General features: G+C 44.6%; 1 protein-coding gene across 2 annotated transcripts; it reads left to right on the top strand.

Moving 5' to 3' along the window:
- The first annotated feature begins 3,493 nt into the window (after positions 1-3,493).
- On the top strand, positions 3,494-24,269 carry HMGCS1 (3-hydroxy-3-methylglutaryl-CoA synthase 1). Of its 2 annotated transcripts, none has more exons than XM_074952516.1 (10): positions 3,494-3,643; positions 14,913-15,370; positions 16,482-16,607; positions 18,896-19,060; positions 19,722-19,890; positions 20,027-20,197; positions 21,604-21,710; positions 22,090-22,215; positions 22,531-22,694; positions 23,101-24,269. In XM_074952516.1, exons 2-10 carry the CDS (start codon positions 14,923-14,925, stop codon positions 23,191-23,193), a joined length of 1,569 nt encoding a protein of 522 aa, XP_074808617.1. In that variant the 5' UTR covers positions 3,494-3,643; positions 14,913-14,922; the 3' UTR covers positions 23,194-24,269. The 2 variants fall into 2 exon arrangements, with proteins under 2 accessions (XP_074808617.1, XP_074808616.1); XM_074952515.1 differs by lacking the exon at positions 3,494-3,643 and adding an exon at positions 11,813-11,887.
- Positions 24,270-24,339: the final 70 nt, after the last annotated feature.

Below are 24,339 nucleotides of genomic sequence, written 5' to 3'. Positions count from 1 at the left end.
CAGGGGTCGGTCCTGGGGCCGGTTTTGTTCAATATCTTCATAAATGATCTGGAGGATGGTGTGGATTGCACTCTCAGCAAATTTACGGATGATACTAAACTGGGAGGAGTGGTAGATACACTGGAGGGCAGAGATAGGATACATAGGGACCTAGACAAATTGGAGGATTGGGCCAAAAGAAACCTGATGAGGTTCAATAAGGATAAGTGCAGGGTCCTGCACTTAGGACGGAAGAATCCAATGCACAGCTACAGACTAGGGACCGAATGGCTAGGCAGCAGTTCTGCGGAAAAGGACCTAGGGGTTACAGTGGACGAGAAGCTGGATATGAATCAGCAGTGTGCCCTTGTTGCCAAGAAGGCCAATGGCATTTTGGGATGTATAAGTAGGGGCATAGCGAGCAGATCGAGGGACGTGATCGTTCCCCTCTATTCGACATTGGTGAGGCCTCATCTGGAGTACTGTGTCCAGTTTTGGGCCCCACACTACAAGAAGGATGTGGATAAATTGGAGAGAGTCCAGCGAAGGGCAACAAAAATGATTAGGGGTCTAGAACACATGACTTATGAGGAGAGGCTGAGGGAACTGGGATTGTTTAGTCTGCAGAAGAGAAGAATGAGGGGGGATTTGATAGCTGCTTTCAACTACCTGAGAGGTGGTTCCAGAGAGGATGGTTCTAGACTATTCTCAGTGGTAGAAGAGGACAGGACAAGGAATAATGGTCTCAAGTTGCAGTGGGGGAGGTTTAGGTTGGATATTAGGAAAAACTTTTTCACTAGGAGAGTGGTGAAACACTGGAATGCGTTACCTAGGGAGGTGGTAGAATCTCCTTCCTTGGAAGTTTTTAAGGTAAGGCTTTACAAAGCCTTGGCTGGGATGATTTGATTGGGGATTGGTCCTGCTTTGAGCAGGGGGCTGGACTAGTTGACCTCCTGAGGTCCCTTCCAACCCTGATATTCTATGATTCTATGATCAATTGAGGTTCAGCCCTCCCCTGTGTTTTTAGACCAGGAAACCTTTGCAATGCATCCCTTGAAAAGTAAAACCCAGGCCAAGCTTCTCTCTCTCCTGCTGGGTGTAGACGCCATGCTGTCTTTTCCTCCATGTGTTAGTTTGAGATTTGCCTCCATCCTGTGTTAGCTTGATGAGTCTGTTTACATAATATGTAAAAAAATTCTCTTTGTCCTTCAAAATACTTTGGAAGCAACTCCTAACTGGGGAAAACACATGTCTTTGTTTAGTGAGGACCTGTTTACCAGCTCCCCCTGACATACCTGGTTTTCACACATTTCAGTCATAATTTCAGCATATTCCATAACTCTTGAGACTCACCATGTATATATATCATGCAAGAATATTAATGATCAGTGAGTTGTTAGTTTTCAAATGATACCACACAAGGCATATTTTGTACAAATTAGTGGGTTGTGTGTGAATACAGGGGTGCTTAGTGTCACAGTGAGCTTTCACCTCAGTTGTTTTCAGTTCTTGCACTAAAGAAGCAGAAGATTGCATTTGGAAAAAATATTAGTGCAACAGCTAGGTGATAAGCAATTTATGTGGGAAGAGTGGTATTACAAATTCTGAATCTTGCAGGGATGTTTACCACTGATGCAAAAGTTGGGAGTCATTCTCTTTCTCTAGCCTAATGATTATTTAAGTATTTATCCACAGTGGATCAGTCACTGGGAGAGAAAGTGACTCTGTAGTCCATCAGGGTGTTGCAAAACCCGGTGTCCAGTCCCCCTGTTCCAATCACTCTTTCATTATATATCCAGAGTGCAACAGGAGAAACTGAGGGAACTCTGCATCAGAATATCCCATAGCTCAATGGCTAGACAGCACTTTTAAGTAGCGCAGCAAGAGACCCCTTCACACCCTCAGGCAGAGAAGGGCAGAATTGAACTTGGGTCTCCCACATTCCCAGTAAATGATCTAACTGCTGGGATAAAAGTTATGGTGTGTGCACCACCTCTTCCCCTCCACCCTGGTATTATGACTGGGAGCTGATCTGATAGGTGACCTCTAAGTACGTCTACCAGATTGGGCCTTGCATGTGAGTTAGGCAGCCAAATGTCTGTCTTCCAGCAGTTTGTGAATTACTTTGGGGCTTAGGCAGGGATCTAGGCATTTGAATGCCTAGAGGGAAGCAGCAGTACACAGGCCCAGAGGCAAGAACATAAACACTTGGAGAACTTCTGCTCTGAAAAACTTAGGCTCTGAGTATTTTTAGGTACCTACAGGGTTTGGCAAAAAGAAAAGGAGGACTTGTGGCACCTTAGAGACTAACCAATTTATTTGAGCATGAGCTTTCGTGAGCTACAGCTCACTTCATCGGATGAATACTGTGGAAATTGCAGAATACATTATTATATACACAGACACCATGAAACAATACCTCCTCCCACCCCACTCTCCTGCTGGTAATAGCTTATCTAAAGTGATCATCAAGATGGGCACATTGTGAAGAGAGTGGTCACTTTGGATGGGCTATTACCAGCAAGAGAGTGAGTTTGTCTGTGGGGGGGCGGAGGGTGAGAAAACCTGGATTTGTGCTGGAAATGGCCCATCTTGATGATCACTTTAGATAAGCTATTACCAGCAGGAGAGTGGGGTGGGAGGAGGTATTGTTTCATGGTGTCTGTGTATATAATAATGTATTCTGCAATTTCCACAGTATGCATCCGATGAAGTGAGCTGTAGCTCACGAAAGCTCATGCTCAAATAAATTGGTTAGTCTCTAAGGTGCCACAAGTCCTCCTTTTCTTTTTGCGAATACAGACTAACACGGCTGTTACTCTGAAACAGGGTTTGGCAGGAGTTCTGCAGATCCAAACTGGGACACAGGTGCCTATAAGATTTAGGGCATTTAGGTGCCTAACGACCCTAATGTTAAACTCACAGAAATTATGCTTGCTACCTGCCTCCTCCCCCACCCACTGCTATTCCTCTCACCTTTGGGAGTCCCTGGTTCATCCCTTCGCTAAGGAAGCCTGTGCCCCATCCATCTCCTCGAGACCCTCCATCCATCCCCCTGCCTGCCACCTCCTGACCCTATCCACCTTTATGGCAGCTCCATCCCCCCATAGCAGCCTCTCTCCACCCAGGGCCCTGCTTTGGGATCCTAGAGCTCCCATAGCTCCCCTAACCGCCCACAGGCGCGCCTCTCCCCGTAAGGGAACGTGAGGCTCTGGTTTTCCTCTGCCTGGGCTGAGACTCACTCCCGTTGCTAGGTAACATCCTCCTCTGTGCGCCACGGACCCGCGCAGCCACACTACCCTCACCCGCAGTCGGCAGCACACCTCCCATTGGTCAGCTGGGCTCTGCGCCGAGTTCCCATTGGGCGGCTTCTCCCTGAGCCGCGCTCCCATTGGCGAACAGCAATCTGCCCAGGTTGCGTCACGTTCTCACACCATGCGCCAGCGCCACCCGCCTCCCGGTCCGCTGACTGGTTGGGAGTGGTGACAAAAAGGGTACCCTGCGACGGGGGACTCTGATTGGGCGGACGAGCTGCCGCTCACGTTTCAAGCGACCGCTTGGGCGGCGGAGCTGGTTTAAAGGCCCGCTCCTGCTCCCGTGCCTCATCCAGTGGCTGAGGGAGAGAGAGGATTAAGCGGGTAGCCGGGTCCGTCGCATCGCGCAGGTGAGAGCTGGGCAGAGGCGCATCCTCCGCCACCCCAGCAGCTCGCAGGGGGCGGGACTGAGATGCCCGGCTCCGCTCGGGGCTGGGACCCGTGCAGGGGCTTGCTGGGGAGCTGCGACATCCGCGCCCCCGTCCCGCTCCGTGCGACGGGGCTGGCGGCTTCCCGGCGTTGCAGTGAGACCAGCACCCCGGCGGGCTGGGCAGGGGCTGAGGGGAGCGAGCGGCCCCGGAGCTGCGGTGGTGGGCTGGGTGCAGGCGCCTGGGGGCCACCCATCAGCGCCCTGTGGCCTCTCCTCGCCCGCCCGGATTGGCTGGCCAGGGGCGCCCCGCTGCATCGCACCGGGGGGACGCTGCCCTGCGCTTGGCTGCGGGGTCCGTGGCTGGATTAAACGGTGGCTCTCCGTGTTTGGCCTGCCAAGGAGCCGGTAGCCCAGAATGGCTCACCCCGACCCCGCCCTGCCCAGGTACCCTGATAGGTTCACACGTCCTTGGACTTGTCAGTAACAGGTATCCTTCGTGGATTTAGACTATGCCTCACTAGCGGAACAAGGCAGCTATAGAAAGATACTATGAAAATAAGGGCTATATGCCAACCAGGCTGTGGTGGTGGTTTTTGTGTATTATAGTGCTATACAAAATGTGCTAGGCTTGTACGGGCGCCTAGGACAGCAGTCACTGCCCTAGTATTCGCAATGGATGCCACTTTAAGGTACAGGACCGTCTTTTACTGCATGGTGTCTGTGCGGCCAGAACCTCCACAGAATGCTGTTCCGCTGATAAAACTCTGTAGATTCCCATAGACTATCTTTGATTCACCTGGGTGTGAATGGTTTCAGAGAGAGTAGCAGCCGTGTTAGTCTGTATTCGCAAAAAGAAAAGGAGTACTTGTGGCACCTTAGAGACTAACAAATTTATTTGAGCATAAGCTTTCATGAGCTACAGCTCACTTCATCGGATGTCACTGATGTCACTGGGAATTTTGCCTGCATGTGTATGGGGCTTTTGGAGGCAGACAGTTGAAGGGATTTTGTATGACTTGAAAAAGAAATAAAGCAAAGGAGTGGGAGGCACTGTCCTACTGAAATTCAGTCGCATTAAAACATGTAGCTTAACTATTTTCCCCCCTAAATGTCTTTTCTACATAAACTCTAGAAATGTAGCTGGCTTCAGTGATTCAGGAACTGAACTGACCAGGTAACTAAAAGCCGGCATAAGTGCAAGGCATGACTTAGTGGATAATTTCACTGACTCTCTTCCTATCCTATTAGCTTTGTGTGTGCATTAAATACATTTGTTATTGCTCCACTTCACTGTGGTCAGAACTCCAGGTCCCCAAAACAATTTTTTTCCATCTCCTTACTTCAGCCCTCTTTACCATTGATCATATACAGTAGTAGGCTTGCTACTAAGTGTCTCTCTCTCTCTCTCTCTCCCTTTCTTCTCTTCTCACTCTGGCAAGTGACCAGCTCTTTGCAGGATCAAACCCAATCACAGAATTGAGCCTGTGTGTTACTATGCAAGGGGCTTTTTAATAACTGAAATCCTGTATTTGCTACATTAGCAATGTAAAACCTGCTATGGGAAGAGAGAATATTTCTCTGAGAAATTGTTATTTTCTAATTATATTCTGAGCTTGAAAAGACATGTGAAATAGTACATGCACTGCATTTCTTTTTATGACTGTATACTGCTGCCTAAAACCTGAGCTGTAACCAGAAGAGTGCTGCATCTCATGAACACTTCATGGTCTAGCAGCAGCCTTCTGAAAATCTTTGAATATCTGTAGATAACCTTTTTCATATGTTTGGCAGAAATACCAATTGGTGGTCTGTTCAGTGGCTAGTAGTACATGCTGTATTCAATGCACACGGATTAAATGTATTTTGAAATAGGTGGAGAAAGGAACTACATTAAGTTAAAGGGCATATTAACTGATTATCAAATTCATCATAACAGTATTTCTTCAGAAATGAAAATAATAGTTTGTGTTTTTATTTATGAAAATTTTCAGGAATAAAAGGAAAAAAGTGAATGACAAATTGTGTTGCCTGCAAGAACCAAAGATATGAATTCTTATTCTGTTTTGTAGCTTTCAGCAGACTCTATCCTGTGAAAGAAAGAAATTTAAAAAATATATAATCTGAAAAGTCTAGAGAATGATCTCAAGCAAACTAGCGGAGCTTGCTCTAATTTAAAAAACAAAACAGTGCATGCCACCATGTGATGTCTCTCCCATTATGGAAAAACTGAGCTAGTAGCATTTTGCAACCAAGGCAAGGACTGTTGTGGTTTGCCACATTATGCCTCCGAGGGATTCTTTAAAAAAGGCCTTCTGGTCGTGTGAGGGAACATAACTAATTATCATCAATGCCACAAATTCCTTTTGATACTGATGGCATTAATCTTTCTCAGAACTCGTTTGGCTGCCTGTTTTAGAATTGTTCTAAGGGTTATTACATGCATCAGTTTTGGTGTGAGTTATGTCATCTTGTCTTTCTGGCCTATTAATAAAAAACTTAATTTAATATTGCTGTCCTTGTGAATAAAGCTGGTCTGAAAGATGCTGAACATTCACTCATGAAAGCTGAAGTCTTCCTACCATAGAATAGGAACATTACAAGCAGCACTATAATTTACCCAACCCATACTTTCCTGTTAATGGGTCTCATTCCATTCCTGAAGGGAATGCTTGTAGTAAGAGTTAGAGTGGGGGTGAGCAAACTATGGCTCGGGGGCCACATCTGGCACTCCAGATGTTTTAATCTGGCCCTCGAGCTCCCGCCAGGGAGCAGGGTCTGGGGCTTGCCCCACTCTGGCGCTCCAGCAGGGGAGCAGGGTCGGGAGCTTGCCTCACTCCATGCAGCTCCCAGAGAAGTGGCATGTCCCCACTCTGGCTCCTTCTTGTAGGGGCAGCCGGGGGCTCCGCACGCTGCCCCGCCCCAAGCGCCGCCCCCGCAGCTCCCATTGGCCAGGAACCATGGCCAATGGGAGCTGCAGGAGCGGTGCCTGTGGACAGGGCAGTGCTCAGAGCTGCCTGGCTGTGCCTCTGCATAGGAGCCAGAGGAGGGACATGGTGCTGCTTCTGGGAGCTGCTTGAGGTAAGCGCCACCCATAGCCTTCACCCCTGATGCCCTGCACCCCAACCCCCGGCCCAGTCCTGATCCCCCCCCCCCTCCTGCCCTCTAAACCCCTCAGTCCCAGTCTGGAGTGCCCTCTGGCACCCCAAAACCCTCACCCCAACCCCACCCCAGAGCCTGCACCCCCAGCTCCCCCAGCCTGGAGCCCCCTCCCACACCCTGAACTCCTCATTTCTGGCCCCACCCCAGAGCCTGCACCCACAGCTAGAGCCCTCTCCCGCACTCCAACTCCCAATTTCGTGAACCTTCATGGCCTGCCATACAATTTCCATACCCAGATGTGGCCCTTGGGCCAAAAAGTTTGCCCACCCTTGAGTTAGAGGGTAGCTCAGTTTCCATAACTCATACTTTGGTCTTTTTCAAGTGTTGACTGTCTGGGTCATGGGCCAGGATGCTATGCTACAAGCGCAGGTTACACTAGATATGACTTTTCACTGGTACAGATTTCCACTGGTCTCCATCTATCCTATAAATGATTTGTTTTTTTTCAGTTGTGCCCATCCAGAGAAAAACACAGGCCACTTGCCAACCACACTAGTTAGTCTGCCCTATGATCTTTGCTGATATTATCAATAAGGGTACCAGTTGTGATGTGGAGATCTGTGCAACAGCAACCGGAAATGGACTGTTTTGCCAGTTTCTTCCACTACAGACCTGTCAGATGGCAAAGACTTTTTGATCACAATCAATGTACGTTGGATTTGAACAGAAGTGAAAGCTGGATTAATGACCTTTCAATCATCTGAGATGTGCAGGCTTTCTTGGTATTGTTATAGCAACAACTCTGGTATTAAAATATTCTTGTCTTTGACATGAAACAGCATTTTAGCTGAAGATTGTTTTTCTATCTTGATAACTTAAACTACAACAATGGGAGTTATTTGAACTCCATCTTGTGTATAATGTTTTTTGTCTTTAAATGCTCTTTATCCATGACCATATAACTTAAGACATAGACTAACTTCAGATGGCAGGAGAGCAATACTGTTAATAGTCATGGCATTGCTTCTGATTTGAACAGTTTTGCAACTGAAATTTATTTTACCACTGACACTTCCTATTCAGGGAGTCTTGTTCCTACTCAGTGTTACAACTGAGGAAACGGCATTTTGTTATGTGGCAGGTTTCAATCAAACCAATGTTTAAGCCATCCTCAGTTGACTAGAGGATGGGCTAGAACCAGTTTGCTTGTCAGCTCTATCCATTCAGAATCTGTTCTGATAGACAGCCTAATTAATGATTGATTTCAATTTGGGGTTTGTCAGATTAGATATACTACAAAAACAGTGATTTTTATTAGTTTATGCAACCCACTTCTGCTTTGCATTCTTATAGCATAAATATTAATTGGCATGTTTCAGACTAGGGGACACTATTGTGACTTAATCTTTCACTGAGATGAAGCCAGTGTCCCATTTCACTTCGCTGGGACTCAGAAATATAAACCTGAGTTTACTGCAGTACTAGCAAGCACTTCAAGGATAAGCTAAAGGAACAATATCTGAACTACTGACAAACTAATTTTAAACCTGTTGAATAAAACTTGAGTAATTTAGACTGATTAGCAACTTACATAAAAGTTATAACTATTTTAGTGCTCCCAAAATGCATGCCAAGCAAACTTAGCAGGTGGAAAACAACACGATTAAACACTTGGTACTACTTAGTGCATCAGGGCAAAGTTATTTTAAAGTGATACTTTCTTTTCCAGGTATCCTTATGCAGTTGCTTCTAATCATAAAACCAACCAGTTCTTAAGTAACAAACCTCTGGCTTCATGTTTACAAAGTAATAAATGCATCTGAGTATTTATGTCTTTTAGGTAGCAACGAAATGGGCAAACTGAACTAGTGTAACTTCTCTAAATCCAGTTTCAGAGTAGCAGCTGTGTTAGTCTGTATCCATAAAAAGAAACTGAGTACTTGTGGCACCTTAGTCTAACAAATTTATTCGAGCATAAGCTTTCGTGAGCTACAGTTCACTTCATCGATGCATCCAATGAAGTGAGCTGTAGCTCACGAAAGCTTATGCTCTAATAAATTTGTTAGTCTCTAAGGTGTCACAAGTACTCCGTTTCCTTTTTTCTCTAAATCCCTCTGTGGTCACTCCTGTTTTGGTTTGAGTAGTCTCTTTGTGTTGTGTTTTGTCATTTAACTCAACCTGCTCCCAGTCTATGTATAACAAGACCACAAAGCACTCTTACTCTAAACTAAAACTCCAGTGCTGCAAACACATACTTCCAGTAGAACTATTGACTTAAAAGGGACTATTCAAATTAAGTAGTAAGAACCTGTATAAATAAAATAAGAACCTGTATAAATGGTTGCAGGATCATGGCCAAAGGCCATATCTACACGACAAAATTGTGTCAACCTAACTTATGTTGGCATACAGCCACCACAGTTATTAAATTGCTTCTGTGTGTGCACGTGTAGCTCTTTGTGTCCACAGTGCATGCCCTCACCAGGAGTGCTTGTATCAATTGTATTGTCAGTGGGGGCCATTGTAGGATGGCTCCTGCAGGCCAGTAACAGTTGACTTAAGCAATGCAGCGTCTACACTGACATTGCGTAGACCTAATTATCTTGACTGTGATTCTGTGCTGCTCGGAGAGGTGGAGTTTCTAAAGCAGTGTAGAGAGGCACTTACCTGGGCAGGAGCCAAATATAAGTGAAGATACTTCCACAGCTAGGTTAACGTGAAGCAGCTTATGTCACCCTAACCATCTAGTATAGATCAAGCCTAAATGGGGCACTATAAGTTTAAATTAACAAACTGGATTCTATCCATGCAACTTTCTCATAAAGACAAGTCTGTGCCTTCCCTTTATGTAGTAACACCTACCTGTACTGTGTGATAAATTCACCTCAGCTAAACAAAAATCTTGTTGTAACCTGTGTTGTACCTCAGCCTTTCCCCTCCCTGTTTATTCCTACTTGCCCTCTCTGTCTAATGGAGAGTGTCAGTGCCTCATAGCAGGAACCACACCTTTTTATTTAGGTGGTCAAGGACCTAGCCCAATGTTTCTCAACCCCTGGTCTATAGATCAACGCCGGTCCCAGAAATCTCCCTGATACAGTTTAGGAAAGCAGCAAGCCAGTCCCTGGTATCAAAAAGCTTGAGAAACATAGACATAGCCTACCTCTAACTTTTACAGTGCCTAATCACCTTGTCACATCCTAGCCTGTTCAGGTCAGGCTACTATTTCCTTTTTGGAATGAAATCAGGGGAGGAGGAAAACGTGCTGATCCTTGCCCCTACTACACGCAGCAATGGCTCATCTACACCCCATGTTTCTGTAGGATCCAGGTGCAGACTGCACTTCACAGCATAGCACTACGTCCTGGACATACATAAGAACGGCTATACTAGGGTCAATGCCAAGTGCTTCAGAGGGTATGAACAGAACAGATAATAAAGTGAGCCATCCCCTGTCACCCATTCCTACCTTCTGGCAAACAAGAGGCTAGGGACACCATCCCTGCCCATCCTGGCTAATAGCCATTGATGGACCTATCATCCATTAACTTATCTAGTTCTTTTTTGAACCCTGTTGTAGTCTTGGCCTTCATAGCAGCCTCTGGCAAAGAGTTCCACAGGTTGATGGTGCATTGTGTGAAGAAAGTTTTTTATTTGTTTTAAACCTGCTGCCTATTAATTTCATTTGGTGACTCCTAGCTTTTGTTTCTCCACACCAGCCATGATTTTGTAGACCTCTATCATATCCCCCTTAGTCATCTCTTTTCCAAGTTGAAAAGTCCCAGTTTTATTAATCTCACCTCAGGTAGAAGCTGTTCCATACCCCCTAATAATTTTCATTGTCCTTTTGTGAACCTTTTCCAATTCCAATATATCTTTTTTGAGATGGGGTAACTGCATCTGCACACAGTATTCAACATGTTTCAGAGTAACAGCCGTGTTAGTCTGTATTCGCAAAAAGAAAAGGAGTACTTGTGGCACCTTAGAGACTAACTAATTTATTTGAGCATAAGCTTTCATGAGCTACAGCTCACTTCATCGGATGCATACTGTGGAAAGTGTAGAAGATCTTTTTATATACACACAAAGCATGAAAAAATACCTCATCCCACCCCACTCTCCTGCTGGTAATAGCTTATCTAAAGTGACCACTCTCCTTACAATAAGAAAAGGAGTATTTGTGGCACCTTAGAGACTAACCAATTTATTTGAGCATGAGCTTTCGTGAGCTACAGCTCACTTCATTGGATCCTTTTCTTTTTGCGAATACAGACTCACACGGCTGTTACTCTGAAACCGTCTCCTTACAATGTGTATGATAATCAAGGTGGGCCATTTCCAGCACAAATCCAGGGTTTAACAAGAACGGGGGGGGGGGGGGCGGGTAGGGAAAAACAAGCATAATGACTTAGTACTCAACATGTGGGCGTACCACAGGTGCTATTGTCTGTCATTCCTGTGGATGACTCTTTTTATTGGAAACTACAGGCTCCATCCCTAGTCTCTATTTCCATGAAAACAAAAAGGCTTCCTCCACTTTGGCTCCTACTGTTGGGAAAGCTTCAGCCTCAGCTAGCCGGGGATCCCCTCCCACCTCACAACAGGACTCAGGTGTGATGACCCACAGGCTGCAGCAGAAATACCAGCTGTGGTTGGGTAACAGCTACTCAATCCACGTCTGGTGTGCCGCACCCACCCCTGCGGCGGCTGCTATTGTCTCCCTCTAGTCCCAGGACCCCGAACAAAGGGAAGGGTGCCGGGCAGGGCTGGGGCTTGTCTGTCTTCTCGCCCACACGGCCCTGCCCGTGCCCGCTCCCAGCGCAGCTCTGCAGCACGGCGCGCGCCTGGCTCCGGCACTCACAGTCCCTCACCCACAAGACAGAGCAGGGGCTGTGCTCTCCGCGCACCGGCCGGCCAGGACGGCGTCTACACTGCAGCAAAAACTGGCGCTACGTCACAGCACCAAGAGGGGGGAGTAGCCAGCTGGGGGCGGCCGCGTGGGTTGCGGCAACAGCGTGCGTGCGCGCGCATTTGGGTGACACGCAGAGGGACGGTAGTATGCGCGCCTGCGCACTCGGGTCTGCGCCCCCGGTGCGTTCTGGGGGCCGGCTATGGGATTCCGTAACGTGTAAGCGAGCGGGGGCCGCTGCGAGGGGGGGCGGTCGGCGACGGGAGTCCCCGGGGGTGGCTGAGGAGCCGATTCCTATCCCAGGCGGGGGTGCTCCCGGTGCGCAGGAGCCCCCGGGCCCTGCTGGGGGGCGTCTCAGACCGCGGGCCCCCTCCGGCGGCTCTGGGCCTCGCGCTCGCCGGGAGGGCTGCGGGCATGGGCCGTGCCGCGCGGAGCCGGGCGCCGGGCTGATCGCAGCAGCGCTGTGGCTTGGTGCCCCGGCTGGGCTTGGCAGGCTTTGCCGCATGGCTGCGGGGCAGGAGCGCGGCCTGACGCTGGGGGTGCGAAGCGTGAGGCGGTGGGGAGGCTGGGTGCTGTGCAGCTGTTGTTCTTTTCTGCCCTTTGCAGATGGCAGTGCGGGGGGGAGAGTTGCCTCCGTTTTGGGACATCCAAGTAACCCTGAGTCGGAAGGACCCCAAGGGTGGATACGAGATTGTCTGAGTGCCATGTTGGCTCGTGGGCAGAGCGCGGTGCTTGGACTCAGCAACTCTGGGCTGGATGACCTTGGGCAAGAAAGTCCACTACTCTGCCTTAGTTTCTCTGTAAAGTAGGTTTCAGAGTAGCAGCGGTGTTAGTCTGTATTTGCAAAAAGAAAAGGAGGACTTGTGGCGCCTTAGAGACTAACCAATTTATTTGAGCATAAGCTTTCATGTGCTACAGCTCACTTCATCGGATGCATTCAGTGGAAAATACAGCGGGGAGATTTATATACACAGAGAACATGAAACAATGGGTGTTACCATACGCACTGTAAGGAGAAAGTGATCACTTAAGGTGAGCTATTACCAGCAGGAGAGCAGGGGGAGGGGGGACCGGGGACCTTTTGTAGTGATAATCAAGGTGGGCCATTTCCAGCCGTTGACAAGAACGTCTGAGGAACTGCTGGAAATGGCCCACCTTGATTATCACTACAGAAGCGATCACTCTTGTTACAGTGTGTATGGTAACACCCATTGTTTCATGTTTTTCTATGTATATGTATTTTCCACTGAATGCATCCGATGAAGTGAGCTGTAGCTCACGAAGCTTATGCTCAAATAAATTTGTTAATCTCTAAGGTGCCACAAGTACTCCTTTTCTTTCTGTAAAATAGGGATAATGACACTAAGTCCTCTTGTAAAACGCTCTGAGAGCTAGTGATAAAAAGTGCTATAAAAGAGCTAGGTATGAATTATTTATTAATAGTGGGGCATTTATAGAGGAGGCAAATTAAACGTTGGTTCCTATTGTCACTGCAGCGCACTATTTTGTTTTGTTAATTTAACAGGGAAACACTTTCAACAATAAAGGTGGCATCAGTACTGCAAAGATCCCCTGATTTGCATTCTTCAGGAGGTGACTAACTGAAAGGATTTCTGCTCCTGAGTAGACAAATTAGAATGCCGGCATCATTACATTCTGTATCATGTTTACTTAATTTTTGAAGTCAAATCTAGGTTTCTACATGTAGTAGTTGCCCTATGGGCAGAGCCGGATTAACCTTCTGGGGCTCCGATGTCAAACATATTTTGTGGGCCCCCATGTAGTCATTGTGGGCTCCGAATGTGGGCCTGGTGTGGCAGTGCCATTGGTGCCATAGTATACCCGGTACTGAATCTCAGAGACACTTTTCATTTTGGTCAGATATCTCTGCATGACTATATGCGTTGCCATACACAGTTTCCTCAGCCCCCAGTTTTTCTCATTGAGCTGTACACCCATGTGGGTTTACCATTGTTCACAGTGAGTAGAACTTTCATAGTGATCAGGGGAAACTCCCCACAGATTTATCTTAGGTCTCACATTACCTAGTGAATAAGTAACGTCTCCTACACCTAACTTTTTCACCCAATTACTAAATGTAAACCTGCTTAGCTTACAAGGGCTGAAAATATCAGGTAGTATGGTCACAAAAGCAAAGTACTTCTGAATTCAGTAGGAATTTTGGTTGTGCACAGAACACAGACCGGACTAGTTCCCGCATGGTTACAAAATTGAAGTAAAGCAGAACCATTTTCAGCTTGTGTGATTGGAGGATATCTGGATCCATATTATAAAACTGTCCTACATAAATGAGGAAAAGTTGAGGTGTCTCTGTTGTTCTTTTATTCCACTCTTTGTTTCTGTGGGGAATTTGCCAATGCAAATATGTCTTCTTTTTAAACAAAACTAAAAAAAAAAGCAATTCCAGCCCTAGTTAGCACTGGGAAGATGCCAGCATTTGTTGCTCAATTTTATCCTAATTTTTCTACAGCAAATTACAATGGATAAGTATATTTGATTTGGGAGAAATGAAGTAGCAGCCTAAACTGAGCTTGAGCACTCCTGAATTTTGAGGGTGTTCAAATCTGGAAGGCAGATGCTAGATTCCCTTCCTGAATATTAGATAAATCTGGAAAGGAAAAGCCAATTTCTGCTTCCATGGCTCAGAAGTGAATGTTATCTGGCAGACCTCTACTTGGTACCCACCTTCTGTTGGTAGACTCATCCTTGCATGAATCATCCAGTTGACTTCAGTGGGCTTATTAATATGCATAAGTGTTTGCATCCTCAGGGACAAAATTTGTATTTTTAATAATTACGAAAATTCTTAGTGGTGTTAAACCAGAAATTCTACTGACAATTACAAAATCAAAGAAATAAGTACAAAGCATCCACTAATAAAATGGGAAGAAAATAAATAAATAGCAGTACATAAATAGAAACATTGATTTTTTTTTCCCCTTAAATTTAAAATTAGTTACACTTTAAAAAAAAAAAAGATAATATCTATTGGGGAGTTAAGCATGTTTGTGAAGTGCACCTCTAATGAAGATGAGTACTCCATATTGGTATGAGCAGGTAGGACATGCCATAGCAAACAGCATTGGATAGAATATGTGGGAAATAGTTTTTCAAGGAGTTTGTAGGAAATTAGAAGTCTACTGCACAATTACTTATTAAAGCGAATGTTTCCAAATAAGCTTTGGTGTGTGTTGTTTGTTTGTTTTTTTTCTCCTCCTCCAAGCTCTACAACAATGCCTGGGTCTCTTCCTGTGAATGCTGAAGCCTGTTGGCCAAAAGATGTGGGAATTGTTGCCCTGGAGATCTATTTTCCTTCTCAGTATGTTGACCAGACAGAATTGGAAACGTTTGATGGTGTGGATGCTGGGAAGTACACCATTGGCTTGGGTCAATCGAAGATGGGATTCTGCTCGGATAGAGAGGATATCAACTCACTCTGCTTGACTGTGGTACAGAAGCTTATGGAGAGGAACAGTCTCTCCTATGATTGCATTGGGAGATTAGAAGTTGGAACAGAGACAATCATTGACAAGTCAAAATCTGTAAAGACTGTCCTGATGCAGCTCTTTGAGGATTCTGGTAATACAGATGTAGAAGGGATTGACACAACAAATGCATGCTATGGAGGCACTGCTGCTATCTTTAATGCCGTTAACTGGGTTGAGTCCAGTTCTTGGGATGGTAAGTTTGGTGTCTGTTTGTTTGAAAGCTACATCTTACATCTTTGTCCAGTAGTCTTCCTAGTAACCACCTTAAATACCAAGCACATAACATTGTGCTTGGATACTAAGCTTTCTAAACATACTTTATAAGATATAAGATTTCCTTTTCTGTAGTTAAAAAAAGCTAAGTAAAACAGACACTGGACTTGAGATTGGTCTGGCATATTTCCCAGGAAACCTGAGGTGGGCAAACTACAGCCCGCGGGACCCTCTTGTCTGGACCCTGAGCTCCTGGCCCGGGAGGCTAGCCCTCAGCCCCTCCCCCGCTGTTCCTCCTACCCCACAGCCTCAGCACGCCATGCTGCGAGTGTAGTGTATTAAACTGCTTCACATAGGAATGTGCTACTGGTAGCAGTTACGGAGAGCAATTTACTACACTACACCAGCGCAATGCTCTGGGTAGCCGGGCAACACTCTGGGCAGCGTGGCTGTAGCGCCGCCAGCCACTGGTGCTCTGTGCTGCACAGTAAGGGGGCAGGGAGCAGGGGGGGTTAGATAGAGGGCAGGGTGGTTGGGGTGGGGGTGGATGGGGAAGGGGTCTGGGGGGGCAGTCAGGAAGGAGGGGGCATTGGATGGGGCGGTCAGGGGGCAGGGAGTGTGGGGGGGGGTGGATGGGGAAGGGGTCCTGGGAGGGGGCGAGAAGCAAGGGGGGGTGGATAGGGGGCAGGGGCGCAGCCTCCCCTAACCGGCCCTCTATACAATTTCCAAAACCCGATGTGGCCTTCAGGTCAAAAAGTTTGCCTGCCCCTGTGCTAGACAGAAAATGTATTCTTCCAAGATTGCGTACGCGTCTAGGTTACACCTTGTGGAAATGTGAAATTAGAATGTATTTTATATGCTTTACAAAGTGATTCTGAGACACCTACTTATCAGTGATCTTTTCTTGGAAATCTGGAATGCTCCAAGGAATGAAAATAAAAGGCGGAAATAAATTTGGAGACGTGTCAGCTGATTAGATCTCGCACAATCCTGTAACCATCTCTTCCTGTAAACTGAAAAACTAAACATTGCAAGCTAAAAATAAAGTTTCCCAGGGACTTCTTTCCATAGTTATTTCTTATCTTTTCCAGGTCGTTATGCGCTTGTTGTTGCTGGAGACATAGCTGTGTATGCCACTGGAAATGCCAGGCCAACCGGTGGAGCTGGTGCTGTTGCTATGTTAATTGGTCCAAATGCTCCTTTAATTTTTGAGAGAGGTGAGTCTCGTGGAAAGATTTTAAAACGAATACCATATACGGGGCCTGCAGAACACCCTCAACTCCAGGATGTCCTGTACTGTAGTTACTATCATTCCAGGCCTCCAGGGAGCCAGATCAACGTCTATCTTGTTGGTCTAGACTGACCTGTTGCTGCTTCTGGCAGGTAGAGTAGGAGTTACTGCCTGCCTTCCTTCAGAGTTTCACCAGTGGAAATACAAGGGCTGCATTGTCTAGTCTAGTGCCTGTTAGTGCAGTTTTCTCAAGGGGGGGGCTGTCAAATGATGAAAATTGACTTGTTACAGGCAGGATAGGGTAGATTCACGAAGGAATGTAAGTATAGTGATGCTGAGCGTCCGCACACCCAACTTCTAGGAGCCTAGAAAATTACTGGGATTAACAAAGCCTGGGTTAGGCACCTTTGGACAAACTGGAGAAATGGTCTGAAGTAAACAGGATGAAATTCAATACGGACAAATGCAAAGTATTCTACTTACGAAGAAACATTCAGTTGTACACATACAACATGGGAAATGATTGCCTAGGAAGGAGTGCTGCGGAAAGCGATCTGGGAGTCATAATGGACCACAAGCTAAATATGAGTCAACAGTGTAACACTTGCAAAAAAAGCAAACCTCATTCTGGGATGTAGTAGCACAAGTGTGGTAACCCAGACACGAAAAGTAATTTTTCTGCTCTACTCTGTTGATTAGGCCTCAACTGGAGTATTATGTCCAATTCTGGGCACCACATTTCAGGAATCGTGAACAAATTGGAGAAAATCCAGAGAAGAGCAACAAAAATGATTAAAGGTCTAGAAAACATGACCTGTGAGGGAAGATTAGAAAAAATTGGGTTTCTTTAGTCTGGAAAAGAGAAGACAGAGGGGACATAACAGTTTTCAAGTACATAAAAGGTTGTTACAAGGAGGAGGGAGAAGAATTGTTTTTCTTAACTTCTGAAGGTAGGACAAGAAGCAATGGGCTTAAATTGCAGCAAGGGAGGTTTAGGTTCGACATTAGGAAAAACTTCCTAACTGTCAGGGTGGTTAAGCACTAGAATAAATTGCCTAGGGAGGCTGTGGAATCTCCATCACTGGAGATTTTTAAGAGGAGGTTAGACAAACACCTGTCAGGGGTGGTCTCTAGATAATACTTAGTCCTACCCTGATTGCAAGGGACTGGATTAGATGACCTTTCGAGGTCCTTTCTAGTTCTATGATTCTTAGCTCAGCGGTCTAGGTACACACCTGGAGTGTGGAGACTCTTTCCCCCAGTTGAAGTCCCCTCCACCTGCGTGGGAGAAGAGATTTGAACAGGGATCTTTCACCTCTCAGGTGAGTGCCCTAACCTCCTGCATTTTGGGATATTCTGATGTGGGCCTCCTTCAGTCTCTCCTGTTGAAATTGTTCCAGTTTGGATAAATAAGAGTCATTAGGCCAGAGAGAACAGCTAAGTATAAGAATGACTCTGTAGCCTGGTGGTTAGAGCGTTCACCTGGGAGGTGATAGACCCAGCATTCAGTCCGTCTACAGCAATTATTCTAATTATTTATCCTCCGTGGAATACCTTCAGTAGGAGAGACTGAGGGAGTTGTACATCAGAATAGCCCAGTGGTTAGGGAGCTCACCTGAGAGGGACCAGATCCACATTCAAATCCCTTTTCTCCCCTTCTGGTGGAGGTGGGACAACCCAGGTGAGTACCCTAACTGGGCTAAAAGTCATGAGGGAGGTCATCCCCTAGCCTCAATGCCTGTTTGGTGTAAGCCTGCTTATAGGGGCCTGATGTGGTAGGCGAGGTCTGAGGACACCTGCTGAGTTGGGCTCCACAGGGGAGTTAGGTGGAGAAATGCCTATTTTCCCCCCAGTTCATGAATCGCACTGGGGCTTAGATGTCAAGATGTCTAGAGTGGGCTGCAGTTCACATGCTCAAACAGAAACATAGGCACCTAGGGAACTTTTACTGCACAAATTCAGGCCCTAAGTGAGTTTAGACATCTAGAGGGTTTGGCAGCAGCTGAGGTGAAAGTTTTGTGAATCACACTGGGGCCTGATACTGGAACTAAGGCACCTAAATCCTTTTGTGAATCTATCCTGGTGTTTTGCCAGCACTTCCACTCTCACCTGGGTAGTGGGAGATCTGGAGCTGTATGTCAAACCACCATGGATGTGAGAGAACTAAGGTGTCTGGCCAGCACCAAATCTTACCTGTATGCCACTAACCTGGGGTGACTTATTCAGGTTGACTTATAAAGTGATTTTCTTAAGCAATTTTTTTTTTTAAAATAGGACTGCGTGGGACCCATATGCAACATGCCTATGACTTTTATAAGCCAGATATGGTATCTGAATATCCTGTAGTTGATGGTAAACTATCTATTCAGTGCTACCTCAGTGCATTAGATCGCTGCTATTTTGTCTACCGCAACAAAATCCGTGCTCAGTGGCAAAAAGGTATGTATTACTGAAAATGTTTACATGCATTGGTGGCAATCTAAAATTCAGTTTGCCAGAGCACATAATGAGAATTCAGTATCTGTACAACCGCATATCCAGCCTAAGGAAATATTAAATAAACCTCAGGGAAGCAACATTGTCACCAGGACTTTGGCTAGCTTATACCTCCAGTGTACCTTGCCTAGCGGGATGTGAGTGTGTATTTGCTTTTTTAATGGTCCCTTAATCCTGTGACACTGAGATTTATATTAAATAGTTCAACAATTATTCAGAATAAATATAAGCATTTTGTTTCATATTTGTTGAGCAACACTGTTTTGGAGATAAATAACTACCTCCTGCCACTACTAAATTTTACCAATGTGCCAAAATACTGTTCTGCTTTTTTTATGTAGCACCCCAGTCATACGTCAATTGACGATACAGGCACAACTTGCCAATTGTTATCTGAAGAGATTCTTTGATTGCCAGAAATTACCTTGTATTTTGAAATGCAAATAACTGATGTGCTTCTAGTAACTTGCCAGCAAAGGCTAGATTTTACAGTAATCTCCTGGATGCTGCCATACTATAGCTTGCTTTTTTAAAAAAAGTGGCTAATTTGAGCAATTGTACATGTATTGTTACAACTTACTGTGCCTTTTTTTGCCTTTTCCAGAAGGAAGTGACAGAGAGTTTACCTTGAATGACTTTGGCTTCATGATCTTCCATTCTCCATACTGTAAACTTGTACAGAAATCTGTGGCTCGACTGTTGTTGAATGACTTTCTTAGTGACCAGAACTCTAAAACAGAAAATGGTATCTATAGTGGCTTGGAAGCTTTTAGGTGAGAACTGCTACTATCACTTAATTAGTCTAAGGAAGAAGGGAATCTAAAATGTGCTATGCATCCTATATGCTTCTCCCTTTCAGCTGTTTTAGTGAGTAGCAGCAGTTTCTAAACCTCCCTATTTTTTAAATAGGGATGCAAAACTGGAGGATACCTACTTTGACAGAGATGTGGAAAAGGCCTTTATGAAAGCTAGTGCTGAACTCTTTAATCAGAAAACCAAAGCTTCTTTACTTGTATCCAATCAAAATGGAAACATGTATACCCCTTCAGTCTATGGCTGCCTTGCTTCTCTTCTAGCACAGTAAGTATAAATCCAGCAAAATAAGAAGTTGTGACTTGACCTGTTAACTCTAGAAAAGCTCTAGAAACATAACTTTTTCCCAACAGGCTTACTGTAACCAAAACAAACTAGCTTCAAAAAAATCTTTTCCCTTGGATGAAATTCAGGTAGCAATCTCTTTTTTGTTTTGTTTTTTAAAACCCGAACATAAGTTTAGCAAAGTGCTCTAAATACATTAGTCATGCAAAGGAAGTGGGAAAGCAGACTGTACGCATTCCAGGGAAGGGGTTTTCCTGATAGCTATCTTGTGCAAGACCGCATACTAACAGTTGATGGTGAATAAACATAGGTGCATCAAGTATCTATGCCTTGGATTAGCAAAACAACATTTTAGATCTTTGTAAAAAACAAAACAAAAAAACAACCACCCCACCTGGTTGCAGTCTTAACACACACACATGGTTGCTGGATTAGGGATCAGAAGCCTTTCTTAACCTGCCACAGGTTATGGCAGGGTTGATTAGATGATTACTAGAGGCTGGTTGCAGCTCAAATGATTCTGCATGCACACTTAGTAATGTGAAACCAGCCTCCGCCGGTAACTAATTTGTATTTACTCTTGTCTCACATACTTCATCCGCCCATCTTTCATGAGTTGCATCCAGAAATAGCTGCTTTCCTACTATCCAAACTAATTAGTCACTGACTAAATTTCTCATTTACTAGCACACACCTCTCCCAGCCTCCAAACAAGTTAAGAGGAGAGAAATCAAGACACCTTCTCTTCCCCACCAAAACAAGCATACCCAAAGAGCAACTTCATTTGTTTCTTTGCAGACAGTTCCAGCTACATCAGCTGTGGTGCAGCCACTGAGACTGTGACAGCACCAAAGGGAACTCTAGCAAGTCCACTCTTTAGCATCAACTTTCTCTCAACCTGGGCTCTCTAGTTTTCTTAGAGGTGGTGATACGCTTTAGGCATGGAAAAAGCAAATAACCTGAGGATTGTAATGTTCTGGTCATTATTTAACCCCATTCCATTTAAATTAGTTTGAAGGTAGCTGCACTGCAGAATCCTAAATCTTGTTTTCTAGGTCATTATATAGTGCTGTAGATGTATGTGGCACTTCTCAACTGGAAAGTGAGAAGACCCCTTTCCTGAGACGCATACAGTCTTAATACAGGCGATGCAATGTGTAGGTGCCTCACCATGAGAAGTGAAAAAACAAGAAGTGAGGAGCACTCTTTGTGTTACTTGTTTTATGTGTAGGAACTGTGGCTTGTAGTTGAGATGTGAGCTGCACTGATCCAATCAACTTTGGTCTTAGCAGGCTTCTTCCTGGAAGCTAAATATCACACTTGGTTATTTAAAATTGGCACTTAAGTGTAGTTCTCTTAATTCTTCTTAACTGTTGCTTGATGTACAGGTACTCCCCACAGCAGCTAGCAGGACAAAGAATTGGTGTGTTCTCCTATGGCTCTGGTTTTGCTGCTACACTCTACTCCATTAGAGTTACACAGGATGCCACACCAGGTAAGTTAATTTAACTATAGCATTTCTCATTTGAACAGCTCACCTGAAAAGTTGGCTACAGTAAAACATTAGTATAAGCAGACATGCAACAGACTGGCTAATAGTGATGGAAGTATTTCTGTACCCTTGGAAAAAGACTAAAATTCAAGATGCTGTCTCACCATGCCCTAACTCCCAAAAGGGTAGCTTTGTAACTTTTTGTCACTTATAATGACTAAAGCTATAATAATGTAATCTTGAGTCCCAGAGATCATGAAAATTACATATTAAAATACAACTATAGTCTTCCAGTTTGTACAAAAGTCCTCTTGAAATATTAGTGCATTGACATTTACGTATGATGATAGCATTGACTTAGTGGAGGTCTTGTGTGTTCCAGGTTCTTCTCTGGATAAAATAACTGCTAGCCTATCTGATCTGAAAACAAGACTTGACTCAAGAAAGTGTATTGCACCGGATGTTTTTGCTGAAAACATGAAGATTAGACAGGAAACGCATCACTTGGGTAAAGGCATTTTCATATAAAGTAAATTACAATATGCTTAACAAAGTAAATTCCTGATATTGTTATCAAATCCATGAATTCAGTTAAGGGTCAAAGTCCGGGGCTTTCACACCTTTCTAGTTTTTACATAATTTCAATCAAGCACTGCAGTAGTTAAGTATTCATGGCACAATTTGAGCTGAAGTGAAGGCTAGACTTTGGTATTAGTACACTTGCTCTTCTGCTATTGTTGCAATTTGGAAAGGGGCAGAGAATGTTACAATAAACATTAACTATCAACAATCAGGTAACAGTATTTTACTGGTTTCCTCATAGCCAACTACATTCCGCAGTGTTCAGTGAATGATCTCTTTGAGGGAACGTGGTACCTAATGCGAGTGGATGAAAAACACAGAAGAACTTATGCTCGACGTCCAGTGCTGGGTGATGGGCCTTTGGAAGCAGGAGCTGATGTTGTCCATTCAAGCATAGTTCATGAGGTGAAAATTTTGTATTTTTGTTAGTTTTGCTATTTACATCTATTATTTCTATATGGTGGTGCTATGCAAACCCCCTGTAAAAGGAGGACCAGGGGATGACAAGTTCTTTTCATCTAATTTGTTAAAAAAAGGTAAAATAAGAACCAAAAAATTAAAGATATACATTTAAAAAAAAATGCAGAATGTAAGTTTTGGTGCAAGAGAGATGGAGTCAGTTTGTATATAAACCAAGACTGCAGAAACATCCAATCAGACATGAATACCTAAAACCAAACTTTCTAACTAGTGTAGCATGAATTTTGTCTGGGAGATAATGCTGGGAGTCTAGGAAGAAGCAATAAAATCTAAGAGTAAAACTGGAACTGGAAACTTGTGTTTTCTAAAACTCTTTTTTTTTCCTCCTCAGCTTATCCCAAGCCCTGCTAAGAAAGTGCCAAGAATCCCTGCAACAAAAGAATCTGAAGCTGTTGCTGTCTCTGTTGCCAATGGAGAGCATTAATATACCTCTGTGAGGTGCGAAATTAATAAAAATGGGTGTGTGGTGGGAAAGGAAAAGGGATTAAATATTATCTAAGGTTCACTGTACAGAAATACTCTAATTGGAGCATGGAAAACTGTTTAAACTCTTTGAGAGGCTTTGTTTAATGTGGTATCATAACACTAAAGCATGAATGTATTGGAAAAGAAAAAGGCAAAGGTTCTGTGGGCTTTCATAACTCTGGATGTTCGTGTTGTTTTAAAAAAGGGTTCAGGAATGGGTGTACCAATTATAAGATCTTGGTAACTGGACACAGAAAAACAGGAATTTTGCTTGACTTCCCAAAATTTTTAGTGAAACCTTCTAAAATAGGCTGTAAAATTTTTTTTAAAGGGGGTGGGGGGAGGTGCAGAGGAGGGAGGAACGGGTTCCCTCCTCTCCTCAAAAACTGACCAAAAGCCATTTTCTCTCTCTCAATTTCTGAAGTCACTTTGGTTTTTAATGTTGGGGTCCCCAGTGCCTTGACAATAAGTAGTCAGTTTTCTAAATACAATATACCCATTTCTTTCCCTGCTTAAAAAAATAAGTTAGGAATAGGTATTAAGTGATCAAAAATCTGTGACCACTAGATAGGTTTGGTCTCAGTCTAACTCCCAGTGTCCATATCGCATCGCTTTTATCCACATCCTTAAAGCTCACCACTATACTGTTCTGGCAACATTAGCAGAGGCCAAGGACTGAATGAAGTTGGATTGTCCTTCCACTGAGCAGTTCTTGGCAGGGCAGTGGGAAGAAAGCTATATCTGTCAAATAAAGGGTTTAGTTCCCTAATTCTTTCAATCTGGCACCTTTTAAAAGGCCTTTAGGTTTAATACTCTTTTTTTTTTTAATTTTTTTTTTTGTCAGAGTGATCAGAGAGCAGACTTCTAGTCCTCAGTTTCCAGATACTATGGGGAGCTTATCAAACTGACAACCCACAAAGGGAAAAGATATAATAGTTCGTCCTTGACTCCTAGCTCTTGCTTTTACTGTATTTTTCTTCATGACAATTTTTAACTCTGAACTCATGATTGGCTTCATGTTTCACACTCCCCTTGTACTTCTGTAACAAGACTGTTGCAGGAAAACACAAAAACCTTTTTCCATCCTTCCAATCTGAAAGCTGTT

The sequence above is a fragment of the Natator depressus genome, chromosome 5, assembly GCF_965152275.1.
Source record: "Natator depressus isolate rNatDep1 chromosome 5, rNatDep2.hap1, whole genome shotgun sequence".
Classification (NCBI taxonomy): Eukaryota; Metazoa; Chordata; order Testudines; family Cheloniidae; genus Natator; species Natator depressus.
Note: the sequence above shows the minus strand (reverse complement) of the source record. Positions and strands in the feature narration are given on the sequence as shown.